The 17,393-nt window shown below is 63.4% G+C and overlaps 2 protein-coding genes across 2 annotated transcripts in view; one reads left to right on the top strand and one right to left on the bottom strand.

The window, feature by feature from the left end:
* Positions 1-461: 461 nt before the first annotated feature.
* Positions 462-4,755, bottom strand: SOHLH1 (spermatogenesis and oogenesis specific basic helix-loop-helix 1). The gene is made up of 8 exons (XM_027968316.3): positions 4,674-4,755; positions 4,189-4,326; positions 3,612-3,759; positions 3,026-3,144; positions 2,842-2,939; positions 1,963-2,149; positions 1,436-1,506; positions 462-839 (listed from the first exon to the last, which is right to left on the bottom strand). Exons 1-8 carry the CDS (start codon positions 4,730-4,732, stop codon positions 619-621), a joined length of 1,041 nt encoding a protein of 346 aa, XP_027824117.1. The 5' UTR covers positions 4,733-4,755; the 3' UTR covers positions 462-618.
* Positions 4,756-8,528: 3,773 nt separating this feature from the next.
* KCNT1 (potassium sodium-activated channel subfamily T member 1) overlaps positions 8,529-17,393 on the top strand; it is a 70,614-nt gene continuing 61,749 nt past the window's right edge. Inside the window, exon 1 of the mRNA XM_060413737.1 lies at positions 8,529-8,660. Within this exon, the coding sequence (XP_060269720.1) occupies positions 8,551-8,660 (110 nt within the window). The 5' untranslated portion in view covers positions 8,529-8,550. The remainder of the gene's footprint in view (positions 8,661-17,393) is intronic.

Below are 17,393 nucleotides of genomic sequence, written 5' to 3'. Positions count from 1 at the left end.
TGGGGGGCCACTCCTCCCAGAACCCAGTGCTTCCCAGATCCCGGGGTGGATGGGAACAGCTAGGAGTCCAGGCGTTAAAGCCAGGCAGCCTCTGCCCCAGGCCCCCAACAGGCCCTGTGAGGGGAGCGCCAAGGCCCCCACCTCTAAGAGGTCCGTCCTGCCCCGGCACCTCCTGGCCCAGAGACGGGCCTCCCCGATGGACGTCTCTGGAGCTCCTGGGACCAGCATCACAGGGGCAGGGAGTCCCACACCCACCTCTCGGGAAGCAGGCCCAGGAGGCAGGAGTCTCAATCCAGAGAGCCCCTGCACCCGCCAGCCCCAGCGCCATTATTTAGAGATCGCACAGGCCGGGAACCTCACAGAAACAAAACCCAGGCAGGCGCCTGCACTATGAACGGAACCGCTGCCATCTGCCCAGTGAATCGCGTTAATTGCACAAAAGCCACACAAGTTTTGCTTCCTCCAGGAAAATCACTCTCCTCTTTAATACTCAGACTGCACTCCCCACGGCCCCACCAGCCTTCACTGGAATTAGACCACAGCTGCAGCCCAAACCCAGAATAAAACCCCGCTGGAGTGTGTGGCACGTGCTGCCCAAAAGGTCCCGTTCCCCTGGTCTCAGCAGGCGAAGAAGTCGGGGAAGATGCTGTCCACCTCGTCCCGCAGGACCGGGCTGGGGCAGCTCCCATCCGAGCCCCACGGCTCCAGCGGCCCATCCGGGGGCTCCTCCTGGGGGCTAGACTCAGAGTCTCCCAGGAAGCCGGGCTCGAGCCTGTCCAGCGGGCTGTTCCTGGTGGCCACCCGAGAAGGGGCGCTGCTGCCTCTGCCCTCCAGGGACCCTGGAAGCAGATGGGACACGTCAGCAGAGCAGACAAGGAACCCAGGGCCCAGGGTGGGCAGGGTAGGGTCAGCGTAGAGGAGATGACAACCCTTCCCCCCGCCAATCTGTCCCACCCCAGCAAGAAGCCCCTGCTCATCTTCAGAAGGGCCCCCGACCAGGTGGGTGGGCCCACTCCTGCCGGCCCTGCTCGAGACCCCCGGGAAGGCCAGACCGGGGAGGGGCACCCCCTCCACGCCAGGTCTTGCACACGCTCGACTCACCCCGCATCCACGTGCCTCTATGGGAACGGGTTCTCGGAGGAAAGCTCCAAAGCCGACTTGCAGCCACCAACACCCAGCACTCACACACTCTTACCCGCAGATGCCCACCCACCAACAAGCACACACCTCACCTGCCATCCGCCCCCCCGACCCAGTGGTCCCCAAAAACACTGGCAGAGAAGGGAACAAGAACCCAGACGCAGATACTGGAACCTTGGCGTCACTCAGCAAGCTGGGGCCCATCTCCCCACGGTTCCAGCCGCCTGCCCCCAGCCCTGCCTGAGGACCAACCCAGGCCCCAGGTCGGGGGCAGTAAGGGAGGTGGTCCACTCACCCAGCCACCAGTCGGGACCAGGGGTCAGCAGAAAGGACGCGCCATCTGCCACATCACATCCCGACACAGACCTGGACGGGACGAGAAGGAAGCCCCACCCCAATCGTCCCAGGTGGACCCTGGGCCTTGCACCTTGAGAGGAGGGCATGGGCCCTGAAAGGCAGCTTACTGACAGGCTCCTCCCTCCCGCCGGACCCTGCCCACCCACCCACCCACCCAGCCCGCTGCCAGCTCCTCTCCAGCCCCCCAAGAGCTCTCAGCCCACGCCCCAGCTGGTGGAACTCACAAAACACAAACTCATTTACCATCAGCCAAAACAGACGACAATTAGGGAGACAGGAGTGTTTCCTGACACACACATACACACAGACTACAAAGCCACATGGCAGAGTCTGGCCATCCGGGCAGACAGCGAGGACGGGACGGGCAGAGACCTCCTACGCAGCGGGTCCAGGCAGCTGGGGGCCAGGGTTGGGGGCGCTGGGAGGAGGCCTTGGCAGCTTGTGCACACGTGGCCGGGCACCTACCTGGAGTCTGGCATCAGGGCCTTGTCGGCCCCCGTAGTGGGGGGCCCCGCCTGGCCCAGGCAGCTCCGAGGCTCCTCACTCACCAGCGGGGAAGGGGGCTGCTGCGAGCGGACTGGCCACAGAGGGGATGGCCTCAGGACCTTGGGGGGTCTCGGGCCTGGGGACTGGGGGACGAGGCTGGGTGACTCTACGAGGGAAGCAAGGAGTGGGTCAGGCAGAGTGACCACCCCCAAAAGACTGCAGCCCCTGCCCATTGCATCCTGTGCAGGGAATGCGTGAGACTCGGGAACAAGGTGCCAACAAGCAACCAGGAGAAGGCAAGAGTCCAGAGGTGAAGCACCCGAGCCTGGGGCCAGCGAGGCTGCCTGCAGGATGTGGCCGCTCAGCCTCAGGCCACACAGGTGGGGCTCAGACCCCAGGACCCTCACGCCCCACCGCCTCCTCTATCTCCAGGACCTCTATCTACCCTGCTGTGCAACCCCTCCACCCCCACGGCCGGTGTGCAGCTCTCGACTTTCCCTGGAGACCCAGGTCTGCTTGGAGAAGAAAACGGTAACCCACTCCAGTATTCTCGTCTGGAGAACCCTACGGACAGAAGAGCCTGGAGGGCTACAGTCCATGGCGTCGTGAGAGTCGGACACGACTCAGCGACTAAACCACCACCAGCTCTCCTGCCCGCCCTGACCACAGCAGGACCCCTCCCCGCCTGGGCGAGCACGCACAGTCTCGCCTCCTGCGGCACTCAGGGAGTGGCAGTCACGGTCCGGGGAGCCACCCACAGCCGGGCGTCCAGCACAAGGGGGACACGGTCATCGTGGCGGCCTCATGGGCCTGGCTGGGGATGGCACGAGGGGAGGACGGGGACCCACTCACGCTCACCAGGCAGGGCCGGCGGCCTGTCCAGCACGTCGGCCACTCCTGACAGGGCCTCACCCTCGTCCACACCAGCGGCCTCACAGCTCGGGGGGGCCTGAGGACTGCATGGTGCGCAAAGACAGAAGGAGAGCTTGAGTGGTCCGCACGCACCCCCCCCCACGGCCCCCAGCCCCATGGGGACACTGACATCACACTGGATGTTCCCACGCCGGCGTCCGGGGCGCCTGCCGGGGCCTGGCTAGCCAAGGCCAGCTGCAGGACATCCGTCTGCCATGCGAGCCACGGCTCCTTGGAGGAAGCGAGAACCTGAGGCGGAGAAAAAGAGCAGAAACGCAACCGAAACCGTCAACCAGAAAACCCGCACGAAAGGCAGGCTGCGGTCGGCCCCTGGCCACCCCGCCTGGGGTCACAGAGATCCACCCTGAGCACAGACCCTGTGCTCCGGACTCGGGGGAGGGACGCTGAAGTTGGTGCCCCCCCCCGGAGGGGGGGGGACTTTTACCCAGGCCAGCTTTGGCACCATGGGCAAAGGCAAACTTAGGTTTCCACCTAAGTGGAAACCGCAGCTCATCCCCCCGGTTCCCAGAGGAGGTGTGATACGCAAATGGAGGTGTGTCTACTGGAAACAGCAGCCCTGGGCGTGCGGGGCGGGGACACAGGGAAGCCAGGCTGCCCGGTGGTCGGAGCTGCCGGGGGACAGAGGGGGACTGGGAGGGGGGAGACGCCCATGGCTCCTCCACAGAGGGTCGACCCGGCGGTCACTGACGACTCACAGCCTGCTGCTTCCAGCCGGGCACCAGGGTGCCTGCCAGCTGGAGGAACTGCACTGCCATCTCTAGGACCGAGGCCATGTCCTCCCGCCGGCCGTCAAACCGGGGCAGCAGACCCCGCAGGTGCTCACAGCTCAAGGAGATCCGCTTCCTGCTTGCAGAGAAGGGACCCCCGACTGTAGGGTTGTCTGGCTTGGCCAGGAGACGAGAGGGCAGCCCCAGGAAGCCTTGAGCCCTTCAGGAACCAGGTCAGAGCACTGCCCTGGCCTCGGGGGCCCTGGACCCCAGCTGCAGGCTTAGCAGGGCATCTGCCACGGACCACCACCAAGCCTAGACCACCACCACTGCCTGGAGCCGGGACCGTCCCAAATGCACAACCTCAAGTGGTCCTGGACTTCACATCAAAGAAAGGGCTGCACTGCTAGCCCCTGGGAGCCCTCCCAGCACGAGGACTATATCTACCTTGAGAACACGCTACAGGAGGCCCTTACCAAACAGCTGTTTGAAATGAGGCGGCGGGCGCAGGCCTGACCTCCTCGGACCCCCGCCCCCACCACGCGGCCGCCACGACGGCCCCCACCTGCGCTCCCTCTCGCTGAGCACGTTCCGCGGCAGGTGGGAGCCGGCACCCTCCGCCACCGCAGGCACCTTGGTCTGGCCCGAACCCTGGGCAGGGTGGTCCTCGCAGCAGAACTGGATGTTCGATGGGAAAGGACCACTGCCGCGAGAAAAGACACGAGCGCGGGGCTCTGTGACCGCAGAAAACGCCTAGTGCCCAGAGGCGGTGATGAAGGTCTTAGAGGGGGTGGGTTCAGGACAGGGGCCTGGAACACGGCCCTGTAGGTCCTGCTCTTGGCACCCCTCCCACTTCCCCTCCAACCCTCAAGGACCCGGGGGTCAGGGTGGGCCCCAAGCGGGCCCTGCTGGGTGGGGCGAGGACTCAGTTTCATTTCAATTGGAAAGAAGAGCCGGCCCGAACCACCGCCCGCCCCCCACCCCCCCCGAGCATCCCTGGGCGAGGGCGTCCCAGATGACCCCCTCCAGAAACCGCTCCCCAGTTCTCACCTGCATCCCCGGGAAACTCGCGGAACCCCAGCGCGGGGCTCAGGAACCCCGGACGCCATGAGCGCGCGCAGCTGCGGAAGAGAGCCGCAAGGCCCCGGACCCGGCCACTTGCGCCCCGCCCCACGCACGCCGTCCTCCCAGCCCCGCCCCCTCACGTGCGTTCTACCCGCCCCCACGTGCTTCTCGCCCGGAGGGAGCCTGCCCCGCCCCTGCGTGCTCTGTGCCCCCGCTACCCAGCTGCCCCACTTCTGTGCCCCTTCCTGCCGTGAGGGCCCTCTGCTGGAGAAATTGCCAGAAAGGCACGCCTGGGTTAGTGCCCAAGGTGGACAGTCCTCCCCCACCACTTCCGGCTGGGCAGCCAAGCTTCCCACTGGAGTGGGGGTCTCCTCTCACCTGCCCACCGCAGGCACCCCCAGGTGCCAGTCCCGAACTGGGGTGCTCCCCTGAAGGATCTCACAACTGAGGGTGGGGGGCAGGGGGCAAGGGGCAAGGACTGAGGGTAGAGGGAGGGGCTGGACGGGGTCCATCAGGGTGAGGACCAAACTGGGCAAAGCTTCCCAGGGAAGGAGCCCAGGTGGGTTCCTAGGCTGGCACGTGGGTCTGGTGGGCAGGGAGGACCGCCTCTGTGGCAGGAAGCATTGGTCTTACCTGAGAGCGGAGGAGGGAACTACAGGGCCAGGGGGATTAGAGGAAGGTTTTAGGATCCTTGTGGGCCCCCGTGGGGGCAGGGATGAGAGGCTGGGGGAGCTACATGCAAGAGGAGCCGGGAGGCTGGTCAGCAGAGATCGCGGGACTTTGGCTGGTTAAGGATGGGCAGAGAGCCTTCACCCGCCTCTGAGGGCCTGCAGGTCCAGGGTTCACAGGTGCCCCTACCCCAAATCTCATCCTTGTCCAGGGGGGTTCTGCCTAAGCCAGTGCCACCACCGACCTAGGAGCCAGGGGCATCCCCACACCTCCCATGCCTGCCTCTGATCCCACCCACCCTCTCTGCCCTCCCTAGCTTCCAGCTTGCTGGAATGCTGGCTGGCCTTCCTGCCCCTTCCACCCAGGCTGTGGCCCACCCGCCTGCCCTCCACCTGCCCTCCGGCTTTCCTGCCCTGACAGGGGCCTTGGCTCAGGCCTCGCTGCACGGAGCCACTGTCTCTAGCAGGTTGGTGTGGGCAAACCTCCCTTTGCCCACTCCTGACACGCAAGTGTGAGTGGCTGGGTCTCCAGGCCTGTGTTCCTCTCGCTGGATCTCCGGGGGCCAGGCCAGTGCTGGGCGTGCAGCCCACCAAGTCCGGTGGAGGAATGATAGAAGAAGGGAGGGAGGGAGGGGAAAGTGGAGACGCCGCCTCTTTCAAGGAGGCGGACCTGTAGCAGGAGAAGAGGATACTAAGTCCTTATTTCAGTCGGGAGGACATCAGAGCTCATGCTGAAGGGGGCTGCTGGGGGCGTGCGGGGCCCTTCCTGGGGGAGCCCAGGGTCGGGGAGACCTCATCTCCCAGGAGGGAAAGCAGAAGGGAGCTGGGCAGGTGTCCCTGCAGTGGGTGGAGTCCACCCCAGGTGCTCGTCCTGGGACAGGGCCAGGGGCCAGAGCAGAGCCTCTGCCCCAGGAAAGCGAGAAACCTGTCTGCAACTGAGGAGGGGCTGGCGGCTGCAGGAGGGCGTCCTCAGGCGGGACTGTGGACCGTGGGGACACCTGGAGATGGCTGAAATGTGGCCCTGGGAGGTCCTGAGAGGTCCTGAGAGCTGATGGCTTGGGCCTGTCTCTCCAGCCCTGCTCAGCTCCACGGCCTGAGGGCAGCACGGAGGAGGGGCCGGCCAGCACAGGCCAGGCCACAGGTCAGACGGTGGAGGACAGGCGGGGGCTGTGACCCAGGGCCTGCGGTGTCGAACCATGCAGGAGAGGAGGGGGTAGCCCCGAGGCCAGGGCCTGGGACAAAGAGGGCGCTGGGCAGGGCACCCAAGTCACAGTCGAGGGCTATGCTAAGAAGGTGGGTGGGCCTGATGTCAAGTCTGGGAGCAGGGAGACCTGGTCGCTCTCAGCCCACAGCCTGGCTTCTGGGCTGAGCCCAAGAAAGGCTGGGGATGGTCAGTTCTGCTAGCACCTAGGGCCTGGCGTTTATGGGAGGTGTAAGGAGAAGCCAGGCTCCATGCTCTGGGAGGGTTCCCGGTGCCCAAGGAAGGGTGGTGCTGGAGGGGACCCCGCAGAGAATATTGGCTGTGAGGGTGCAGAGACCCCTGAGGGAGTGCTGGGGCAAGTGGGCTCCCTGCTCCCGGCTGGGGAGGGATGGACCGGCCAGTGTTTGGGGGCTTGGCTCCTCCATGGCAGAGCGAAGCCGTGTTTTGTTTCCCTTGATGTCAGGAATGTTACCAGACTTGTCTGTTTCCCATCACTGACAAAGCAGGCCAGTCATCTCGTTGACCAACCAGCAGGGCACCTCCAAGGGGTCTGTAAGATGGACACACACTGCCGTGAGTCCTGCTGAGGCGGGGCAGGGGTGGGTGGGACCACTCAGGAGGGAGCAGGGAAAGCCCCCAGGGTGCAAGACTGCTGGTAAGCCGGCTGGGGGTGCACGCTGCCCTCCGGAGGACTTTGGGGCGATCCATGCCTTCACCAAGTGCCCCCTCTGGGAGAAGCATGGTGTTAAGCTTGCCATCTCCTGGGAGTAAACAGAGATGGGGTCTCAGGAGCAACGCAAGCATCAGGACCACAAAGTACCTGCCATGCGCCCTCCCAGTCAGCAGGTCCAGCCCTGCCCTGGCAGCCCCTGCCCTGACCGCCCCAGGGTGGGGAGTGGGTTGGTGCCCGGGGCCTTGAGAAGAGCTGCCCGGGTGGTGCTGGCTCAGTGGCCCCTGCCCCATCTGGCGCCCCAGGCCCTCGCCCTCTTTTCAGAGGCCGCTCTCTTGCTCCTCTGTCTGTCTTTGCTTCTCCTGTCTGTGCTTCTCTCTGTCTTCTTTCTGTCTTTGCCATGCTCCTGGCTCACTGAGGGTCAGGACAGACCAGGGGCTGTACCTGCAGGACTCTGCATGGGGTTGGGGAGAACCCTGAGCCAGGATGTCTGTGTTAGCCTGTGGCGGGTGTCACCAGTCAATCCCTTTGCTTCCTGAGCCTTTTCCCTTGGGTGGTAGAGCTGCAGCAGGGTGCGGCCCGGCCTCTCTGCCTGTTTGCAAGATGCTCGGGGTGGGGCTGGGGCTCACAGCGGAGGCCCCGGTGGGGTGGGTGGCGGGGGGGCACTGACTCCCGCCTCCAGCTCTCTGACCTCCCTTCCCTCTCCAGGACCAGGGGCCTCCCAGGGGTGAGGCCGATGCGGATGGACACACGGGGTCTGTGTGCCGGTGCCCCGGTAGGAGTGACCGGTGCTGTGGGGGGTGGGGGAGCGGGGGGCGAGTGGCACAGGAGAGTTGGGGGCGGGTCAGATGCTGACCGGCCGCCCCTCCCACCCCAGAGGCGGGCAGGGCCAGCAGCGCAGGCACCCTCACCCATGAAGCGCGCAGAGGCCTCCAGCCCCCTGGGAGCGCCTCCACTGTGGAACCCTGCCCCCAGAGGGGTGGTGGTCTTTGGGGTTTGGGGGTTTTATTTTTGAGCATTTGAAGAGTCTGTGCCGCGGGTCTCAGGCTTACGCGGGACCTGGGAGGCTGGTCTGCAGGTGGAACGCAAAGGGACCACCTCCCCGTCCCTCGCGCGGTTCCCAGCGAGGCCGGCAGGGGGCGCGCCGGCACCGGCGCCGAAACCATCCCTGGAACAGGATTTTTTTTCTTTTTTTTTTTCCCACCCCCACCGAAATCAGAGAAGTGTTTCAGGGCACAGCGCTGGGAGGGGGGTGGAGGGGAAGAAGTCTCCCGTCGCTCCCGGTGTGTCCCTTGCCTCTCAGTCGCAGCCGCCGCCAGCCCAATGCCGCTTCCTGACGGGGTGCACAGTCCAGGGGATGTCTACAGAGGGGCGCAAGGCGGGGGCCACACCAACAGGACCTTCGTGTTTGACGACGGCCAGTGCGCCCCCAGGTACGGTCTGCCGGGCCCCCCACCCCCATAAGAAGGGACCCTGGATGGAGTTCATGCCACCCTCCCAGGACCCCTCATCCTCAAAATTCCCACTTCCCTAGGCTGCCTGCCCCCCACCCCCATCTTTCCCCCCCGCCCCCATCCTTTCCCCCCACCACCGTGAGCTTACGTCCCCACTGAGCCTGGGGAGCGCGGGGGAGAGGGCTGCCCCTCGAGGCCGGGTGGCAGCATGCTGGGCACTTACACTCAGATCACTAGCAGGTGCCCAGACTGCTGTCTGTCTGTCTGCACCCTTGATGGAAGGTGGCCACAGTGTGACCAGGCTTACATACATCTCCCAGGCACCGGGAGGCGCAGACCCTGCAGGCAGGAAGCTCGGATGCCCTCTGTGCCAGAGGGGCCAGGCACTGTGCTGGCCTCCCAGCCCCCTCTCTGCTCTGGCCTGGGGGAGGAGCCTGTGGGACGGCCTAGCCAGGGCCAGCGAGGCTCTGGGAGGGAGTGGGGTTCCCCCGCTTCCCAGGGGCAGCTCCTCCTAGGAAGAGCCCTGTGTGGGGCGTGGGGTGTGGGGTGCAGTCGGGCTGTCAGATGAAGGGCAGGGGTGCTGGGTCTGGTCCCGTGGTGCTCGCCGGCCGGTTACTTCTGTGTCCACGTGTGAGGAGAGGGCCGACTAGCAAGGCCTTCCAGGTGGCCGGGAGGTGACCTTCCCAGTATGTCCACAGTGCTACGTGGCTCCTGGTGACCAGCACCAAGGGCACAGCGCAGGCAGGGGCCCCGGAAGGGCAGAGCAGTGACCATCCCAAGGGGGTTCGACCAGGGCCCTGTCCTGGGGCCTCCCCCCACCCCACCAGCCCCCAGAGGGTTGGCACACACAGACACTCCTCACCCTCGGCCAGGAGCCAGACTCCAGGTCAGGCACAGCCACTGCCCAGTGCGAGCCTCCCCAGATCGGCAGCACCCCGGCCTCTGGGTCCCACTCGGTCCACCGTTCTAAGGCCAGAGAAGAGGTGGACACCTGGTTCAAGGCCAAGCGCTGTGGCCATTTCCTGTGGGACTCAGTTTCGCCGCTTGTCAAGTAAGGAATGGAGCAGATGATCTTGAAGGGAGGGCCATGTGTGCTGAGTGACCAGGGTCGGGAGGGGAGGCTTCTGGCCGCATGTTCAGGGTCAGGGTGGTCCCTTGGCAGGGACGGCACCAGCCTGGCACCTGTGGGTTCCTGGGGGCATAGCCTGGGGCAGGTGTTCTGAGAGCAGGCTGCCCAGTAGTGTCCTTGGGAAGCAAAATTAACTCCATAAAGTAGGCACAGTCTGGACCCCCCCTGGGTCGCTCCGAGGGTCAACCAGGTAACATCCATCAGGCGCAGAGTAGGTGACCCCGAGAGGGGGTCCTGCACCATCACGGTCTGACTGCCCCTCTGCCCGTCTCCCTGCTCGGAAGGGTGTCACCCATCTTCCTGGTGACCCATGTCCCGATCCTCCTGCTGTACTGGACGGCCTGCCCCAGACGGAGTAGGGGGCTCTGTATCCTGAGGTCTAGGCTGGGTGGGCTCAATCCCCCGGATGCCTCCATCTCCCCCCAGACAGTTCCTTCCCCGTGGCCGGAGCTGCCTCTGTCCCTGCAGGATTTCCAGTTGTGCTGCAGGCGTCTGGGGTGGCTGCCAGGGCCAAGGGCACGTCAGGCAGGCCAGGTGGGAGCCCCCCAGGAAGGTCAGGAAGGGTGAGGAGGAAATCTGGCTGGGTTGCGGTGGGGCCTGTGGCCAAGGCCAGCAGCTCAGGGAGACGGGCTTCAGGTCCAAGAGGAGGTGGGGGAGGGTGCAGGTGGGGGGGGGCCTTCCACCCCCATCTGACCCCCAGCCCTGCCTGGTCCCCTGGCTGCCCCCAGGCTGTGAGGCCTGGTATGGGGAGTCCCAGGAGGACTCCAGGCCGCAGGAGTCTTGGCCCTGGTGCCTGGTTCCCTGTCTGAACCCTGGGGCCTCCCCTCTGTGCCCAGGGGTCCCTTGCCCTGGCTGTCCCCCGTGGTCACTGGGCACTGTCCTTCAGGCCCTGCTCCGTCCCCAGATCCTAACATCTCTGCCCTGCAGGTGGGAGAGGGCGTGGCTGGGGCACCCCCAGCTGTCCCAGAGCTGACTGGTGCCCCCTCTTGCCAGTGGCCTTAGGGCGCTGCTTGCGTCTAGGTGCCAGTCTCTGTGTGTGCCACCCGTGTCCTTATGCTCAGCTCTACCCACCGTCCCTGTGGGTGTCCCAGCCTGTCTAAGAGTCTGACTAACCCTGAGTTACCCTGGCACGGCAGGGGTCAAGCATTGTTAGCACAACTTCCCCTCTCCTTGGAGGGTTTCCTGACTGAACTGCCCCCCTCCACACGGGGCCAACATGGGACCCTCTGGGCCCTGATGCAGAGGGCACGGATCCAGGGCTGGCATTCTGCCAGGGTCCATGTCTGGCTGGACGTCTGGGCCAGCCCTCCAGGCCCATATTAGGGAGCCTTGCCTGCAGGGCAGCAGGAAGTGGCTGAGATTCTGTGGGAAAAGGTTCACAAGGCTGAGGTCCAACCCAGCCCTGTCCAGCCAGAGAGCCGGATTCCTGGTGTAGGGGCTGGAGGGAACTCGGGGGTCTGCCTTTGGCCGCAGCTCGGGTGGGCAGAGGTGAGTGAGAAGGGGTTTGGGGGCGGTGCCTGCACAGGACTCTGCTTGTGTCCAGGTACGGGTCTGCGGGTGTCATCTGTCCTCATGCCTGGCTCTGACCACTGTCCACGTGGGTGTCCCGGCCTGTCTGATGGGTGTCCCAGCCTGTCTGAAAGTGAAAGTCACACAGTCGTGTCCAACTCTTTGTGAGCCCATGGACTATACACTCCATGGAATTGTCTAGGCCAAAACACAAGTGGGTAGCCTTTCCCTTCTCCAGGGCATCTTCCCGACCCAGGAATCGAACCAGGGTCTCCTGCATTGCAGGCGGATTCTTTACCAACTGAGCTACCGGGGATGCCTGTCTGAGAGTCTGACTAACCCTGAGTTACTGTGCGCGCCGGGAGTCCAGCCTTGTTAGCACAACTTGCCCTCTTCTCAGAAGGTCTCGTGACTGAGCTGTGACCTCTCCGCTGAGGTTTCTCGTTCCATCTCCACGGCCGCGGGGCTTCGCCGGCCGTTCCCGGGTGCGTGGAGTCTCTGGGTGGAGCCTGCAGACAGTGCGGCCCAGGAGCAGCACCTGATGGCATGGGTGTTTTTAAAGGAGTCGTGGGGACTTTCCCAGGCTGTGTGCTCTGGTGGGCCCGCCACATTTGCCAAAACCTCTTCCTCCTGTGGAGCCGGGAGATGGGCTGGTCTGGCCTGTACCAGCTGCTGGCAAGTTCAAACTTGAGATGGAAGGCCCGCTCCAGACTACGGTGCCTGAAAAGGCCTGTCCCAGGAGGTTTGCTCTGTGCTTTGGACTTCCCACGGAGGGGTGTGTTCCCCGGTCCCTCCTTCAGTCTCTGGCTGTGGTCAGCTTGTCCTTCATGGGCGGTGAGGCCTGGAAGCCACCCTGCGGCGCCAGCCTTGCGGGCCTGGATGCTGCCCGCACGTTGACAATGACGTGACCAGGAGCCCCTCTCCTGCCTCCACCCCGGGACAGGCCCCGCCTGGGCCTTGAGCCGCCTTCACAGAGACCTGGATTCTGGGCCAGAGGCCACTGCTGGACACCTCTTGGCAGGTGTCTGATCTTGGGAAGAGCTCAGAGTCTCAAACCAGAGGAAGAGGCCCCGGGTGCCAGGTGAATGCAGAATTTAACCCCATCTGGCAGACACGGGAGCCCCTAGGGTGTGGGGAGGGGGAGCCCCGATACGTTGGCAGGTTGGAGGAGGGGGGCAAGGAAGCCAGCAGAGATCAGATTCTCAGGGACTCAGGGCTCTAAGGAGAGGCCCCTGTGGGTATGAGGTGTCCCTTGTGGGCAGGGTGTCCCCATCTGGGCCCCAGCCCCCAGATGAGGCCCGGGCACCCCTGCAGGCCGTGCCAGCCATGGGGCCTAGGGCTCAGCAGGAATACAGTGGTGCCTCCTGCAGCCATGGGGACGGGGCAGGCAGGGCAGCTTTCCGCCTCCAGGTGGACCCTGGCCACTCAGCCCAGGCCTCTGTGGTGCCCCCAACATCCACCCCCACCAGCAGCCATCCTACGTCCAGCCAGGGGCTGGGCAGTCAGTTGGTGAGTGCTGGGCCTGCGACCTGGATGTGCACACACTGCCTGGCACTGAGGGGCCTGGACACGCTGCGACCACTCGGAGGACTTGCAGGAGGGCCCTCCCCAGAGGCAGGCCCCAGTCCAAGTGGGCAGCCAAGCGGGGTGAGTGCTGCAGTCCCCGTGGTTTCTACTTCCCAGTGTCCTGGGGTTGGGCCCAAGGCTTGGGGAAGGCCAGGGAGCAGGGAGGTGATGGACACGCCCGAGGCCCTGTGTCCACAGGGATGCCAGGCCCCTCCTCCTGTCCCCTGGGCTTGCTTGGCGCACGGGGGAAGCTGCTAGGAGGAGTCTCTTTGGTGGCTCCAGAGCTTGAACTCGGCTCAACAATGTGTTCTGAGCTTTCAACTTTGGATTCTGATGCCCCTCGGAGTGGCTGGTGAGCAGCCATCGTCAGCGTTAACTCGAAGCCCCCTCCCCTAGTGAGAGGGTGGATATTTCCCGGAGGCCGCCCCCTCCCCCCACAACCACCACTACCTGCTGGGCAGCTTGAGCAGCTCTGGCTTTTTAATTACAGGACAGAGGAAGCACTTAGCTTTTCTGTCGCGGTCAGCAGAGAGTGGCGGCGGCTTTCTGCTTCCCTGGGCACCGAGCCCAGCGCTCAGCTGCCCTCCACCCCCCTGGCGGTGCTGCAGGGTCTGAGGACTTTCCTGGGTGCTGGGCAGTGTGAACGCGTGTGGGTACACACACTTGTGTGTGCGTGTGTGCGTGTGCACGTTGTGTGTTCACCTGCACATCTGCGTGCGCACACCGGTCCATGCACACCTGTGCACAGGCACACATCCGCCCCCTCTGTTGGTCATGGCTCGCCAGTGTTGAAGGATGCATCTTAGAAGAAGGACCACATCCTCGAGCCAGTGGGGCATCCGTCAGTCACTGGGTCGACTTGAGCATTCCAAGCCGTCTGGACTCCTGCCTAGAGGAGCCTGGCTGGGAGGGACATTGTCCCAGGAGGTCATATGCCCCTCCTCCCCAGAGACCCACCCAGGGCTGCAGCTCCAGCCCAGTGACATGTAGGGGAGGCAGGTGGCCCCCAGTTCTTCTCATGTCCAATAACTTGCGTCCAGCTCAGTGTGTCTCCTGGTGCAGCACCAAGGATGAGGCGTAGGCCTGAATCCCCCCCAGCCCCAGCTCCCTGGAACTGTCCGCATGTGGTAAGGACGGCTTACACACCTGGTGTGAGCCAGGCCTGCAGAGAAAGCCTGTCTCCCTGGCGTTCTCTTGGAGTGGATTGTGTTCACAGGGCGGTATGTCCTCCGTCGCAATCGTCCGGGCTGCCCACAGTGTCGTCGTGAGGCGGGTGGGGGCCCAGTGTCCCCAGTGTGGGTGAAGGTCCCGGGCGGAGGCTTGGAGTTGGAGAGGCCCCCGGCCCTGTTACGATGCTCGCTGGTCTGTCTCCTGGTGACCAGCGGGGCAGGAAGCCCATCACGCGTGTGGCGCTGGACTCCTGTGCCCCTCCTGAGTGGCCGCCTCCCCGTCCTTGGCCTCCTCTTGCCCATCTGTCTCCTGGGTGACTTCCGGGCACCCGTGCGCTGACCTGATCTCTGTTGCTGCTCTTCCCTGTCATCCTTTCTTTAAACGGCAGCGTCTTGTTCCCACGTGGAAGCATTTGTGTGCCTGTTCAGCTAAACCATAGGCCTTCTCCGCCGCAGACATCTCTGCTCTGTGTCCTCTTCCGGCCTCCTCGGTTTGGGGCTGAAAAGTGGGTTTTTTCTTTTAGCTGATGGCTGGCCGGATGGCATCGCCCCTGAGGGTCTCTGGGCTCCGGGGCTGGGCCCGCCTGGATAGCTGAGTTCCTTCACTTCTCTGCGTCTCCGTTTTCCCATCAGCAAAATGAGGGGACACCGACCCCACCACCCAGAATGCTGCGAGCATCCCACAAGTGGCCCTCGTTCCAACCCCAGGCCCAAGTTGCCGCTTCCCTCCCAAGATCGCCTGCCTCTCATCCTGAATTCCCCGGCTCTGTGTCCTCTCTCGTGCCAAGCTTGAGCCGGTCCCTCTGCTGAGGCTATAAATTAGCCCTGATAGCTGGCAAGGCCCACCCGTTCTCTGTTTTTCTCTCACACCTGTCCTGGCCGGTCTTGCATATTTAGTCTTCAGTGTAAATCTTGGAAATGGTTTGTCAGACTCGAAATGGCTGTGTGCTGATTGACTTTGCCCCCTCGTCTGGGGAAGGGACTGTCGAGGGCTGAGAGCACGAGCTCCTCCTGCCGTTAGACGGTGCCGGGGAACGGTGGGTGGCCTCCCCGAGCGACCCTGTAGGCTCAGGGAGAATGGGGCAGGAGCTCCCTCTCGTGATGCTGCGGCCACCTCGTTGCTCCTGCCCTCGCTTCATACATTCGGTGCTCTCTGGTTTGGCGGCCTCATTTGAAGCTCTCATTTGTTCTGATAGGTTTCAGGTGACTTTTGGGGTTTTGAGGCAAATGGGGATGCTGCTGCTGACAACAGAAAGAGCCCCCATCTCCCTCCTCCCACACCTCCCTTCATCTCGGTGGGCACCCAGGAGACCCGTTGGGACTGTTGCAGCGGACAGACTTGGGGTCCCCCCGGAGCAGGAATGCCCCCAGGATTCCGCTGTTGGTTTTGCTAATCAAATTAAGAACATTTCCCTCTATATCTAATTTTACTAACGGATTTGGGGTCTTAACAGATCCTTAACAGATCTATATTTGCTCACAAAATCATATAGATTTTCTCCTTTAATTCCTTGGCGTTGTGAAGTACATCACACTCAGGTAAATCCTCCTGGATGCTGGTGGTGTGGTGGTGTAGTGCACTCCTGGATTCCGCTTACTGACAGTTTACTTAGGATTTTTGCACTTAGAGCCTTCAGGGAGGTCCCCTCGTATGTATCAATACCCTGGTAGTGTCTGCACCTGACTTTGGTGATGGGATTAGGTCCGCTTAGGAAAATGAACAAAGTCACTTCTGTTTCTTTCTGTGCTTTGGCATGGTTTGGCGGTGGCAAATTTAGGCAACCACCAGGGCCTGGTGCCTTTGGTGGGAGAAGGAGGTTTCTGACCGCTTTACCCTCCTCAGTCATGCTTAACTCCTTGACCACCGGGCTGGGGGCAGGGGACAGGATTTGGGAGGGGAGAGAAGTGGAAGTCCTGCCCCTCAGAGGGATGACCCTTGGCCACCTGTGGGTAGCGTGTGCGTGCCAAGCCACTTCAGCTGTGTCTGACTCTTTGTGACCCCATGGACTGTAGCCCTCCAGGCTCCTCTGTGCATGGGATTCTCCAGGCAAGAATACTGGAGTGGGTTGCCACGCCCTGCTCCAAGGGATCTTCCCAGCCTGGGGATCAAACCTGCGTCTCCTGTATCTCCTGCATTGGCGGGCGGGTTCTTTACCACTAGTATCACCTGGAAAGCCCTGGTGGTAAACAGCAGGGCTCTGCCTCAGGTGTGCCTGGCCTCCCCACCCCCGCCTCCTGGGCCTCTTCCTAGGCTGTGTGAGCCAGATGTGCTCAGCTTCCTATCAGAGAGATGGGAAGTCCTGGCTGCAGGCGGGATTCCGAGGACTCCTCGCTAGGCAGTGCAGTCACAGTGCCTGGCACGCGGCTTGCGTGCAGTGCTGTGGCCCAGGCTGTCTGTCCCCTGCGGCCAGAGGGTCAGGGTGCCCGAACTCATGTGCCCCAAACTGGGAGGTGACTTCCTGCTGTGTGTGTGCTGGGAGTGGGCTTCCTATCGCCTTGGCCTCCCTGGTCAGCATCCCAAAAGGCCCCCAAAGGGGCCTCCTGCTGAACTGGGGAGATGCGGACGGGGAGCTGGCCGTTCCAGGAACCTGATGCTTGGGGTCAGGGCCTTTGTCCACTGGAACTTGGCCAAACAACTGGCTCAGCAGCCCCAAATTAAAACCTGAAATGGATTACACACACTGACCACCTCAAACTTGCTGTCTCATTCCATCTCAACCATCGCTTCATAACGGTAGAGGCTTCAGAATATTCGTTTATGAAAGAAGAAACTGAGGCTCAGAGGGGTCAGGTGACCTCCCTGGGGCCACTCACCATGGACTAAAGGGGCAGGACTGAGCGCTGCTCAGTCATCAGGACCCTGGGCAGCTTCCTGGGCCTGGCAGGTTCATGTCGAGGGGACTTGAGAGTCCCCCAAGGCCTTGTCTGGGAGGAGGGTGCTCTGTCCTGGCTCCGGGGGGCGGGGGGCAGTGAGTCCTGCGATGAAGTTCCGTGTCTTGTCCTGAGGGCAGTTGAGGGCCAGGGAGATGGATGCTTTCTTTAGGCCACGGAAGCCCTGCGTTCTTCCGTGTGGCCATCAGATAGAAAAGACACTGGGTGTAGTTTGGGGATCCTGGACTTCCTCCCTGGGTCCTCCGCCCCTCGGTCACTCCACGAGGAGGAGAGGAAGGGGATGACGAGGAGGCACAGGGGGACCACTCTTGCCCCACCTGGACCATCGCAGCTGTGGGGAGTGGGCAGGCATGGGCGGGGACAGGACCCCCAAGTCCCACATGCCCAGAAGCTCTCAGTGACACAAGCCTTTGGGCCGAGAGACAGGCCTTGAGCAGGCCCCTGGAC

This window comes from Ovis aries, chromosome 3 (assembly GCF_016772045.2).
Source record: "Ovis aries strain OAR_USU_Benz2616 breed Rambouillet chromosome 3, ARS-UI_Ramb_v3.0, whole genome shotgun sequence".
In the NCBI taxonomy this organism is placed as follows: Eukaryota; Metazoa; Chordata; class Mammalia; order Artiodactyla; family Bovidae; genus Ovis; species Ovis aries.
The sequence above is the reverse complement of the archived record's forward strand: the minus strand, read 5'-3'. Positions and strand labels throughout refer to the sequence as shown.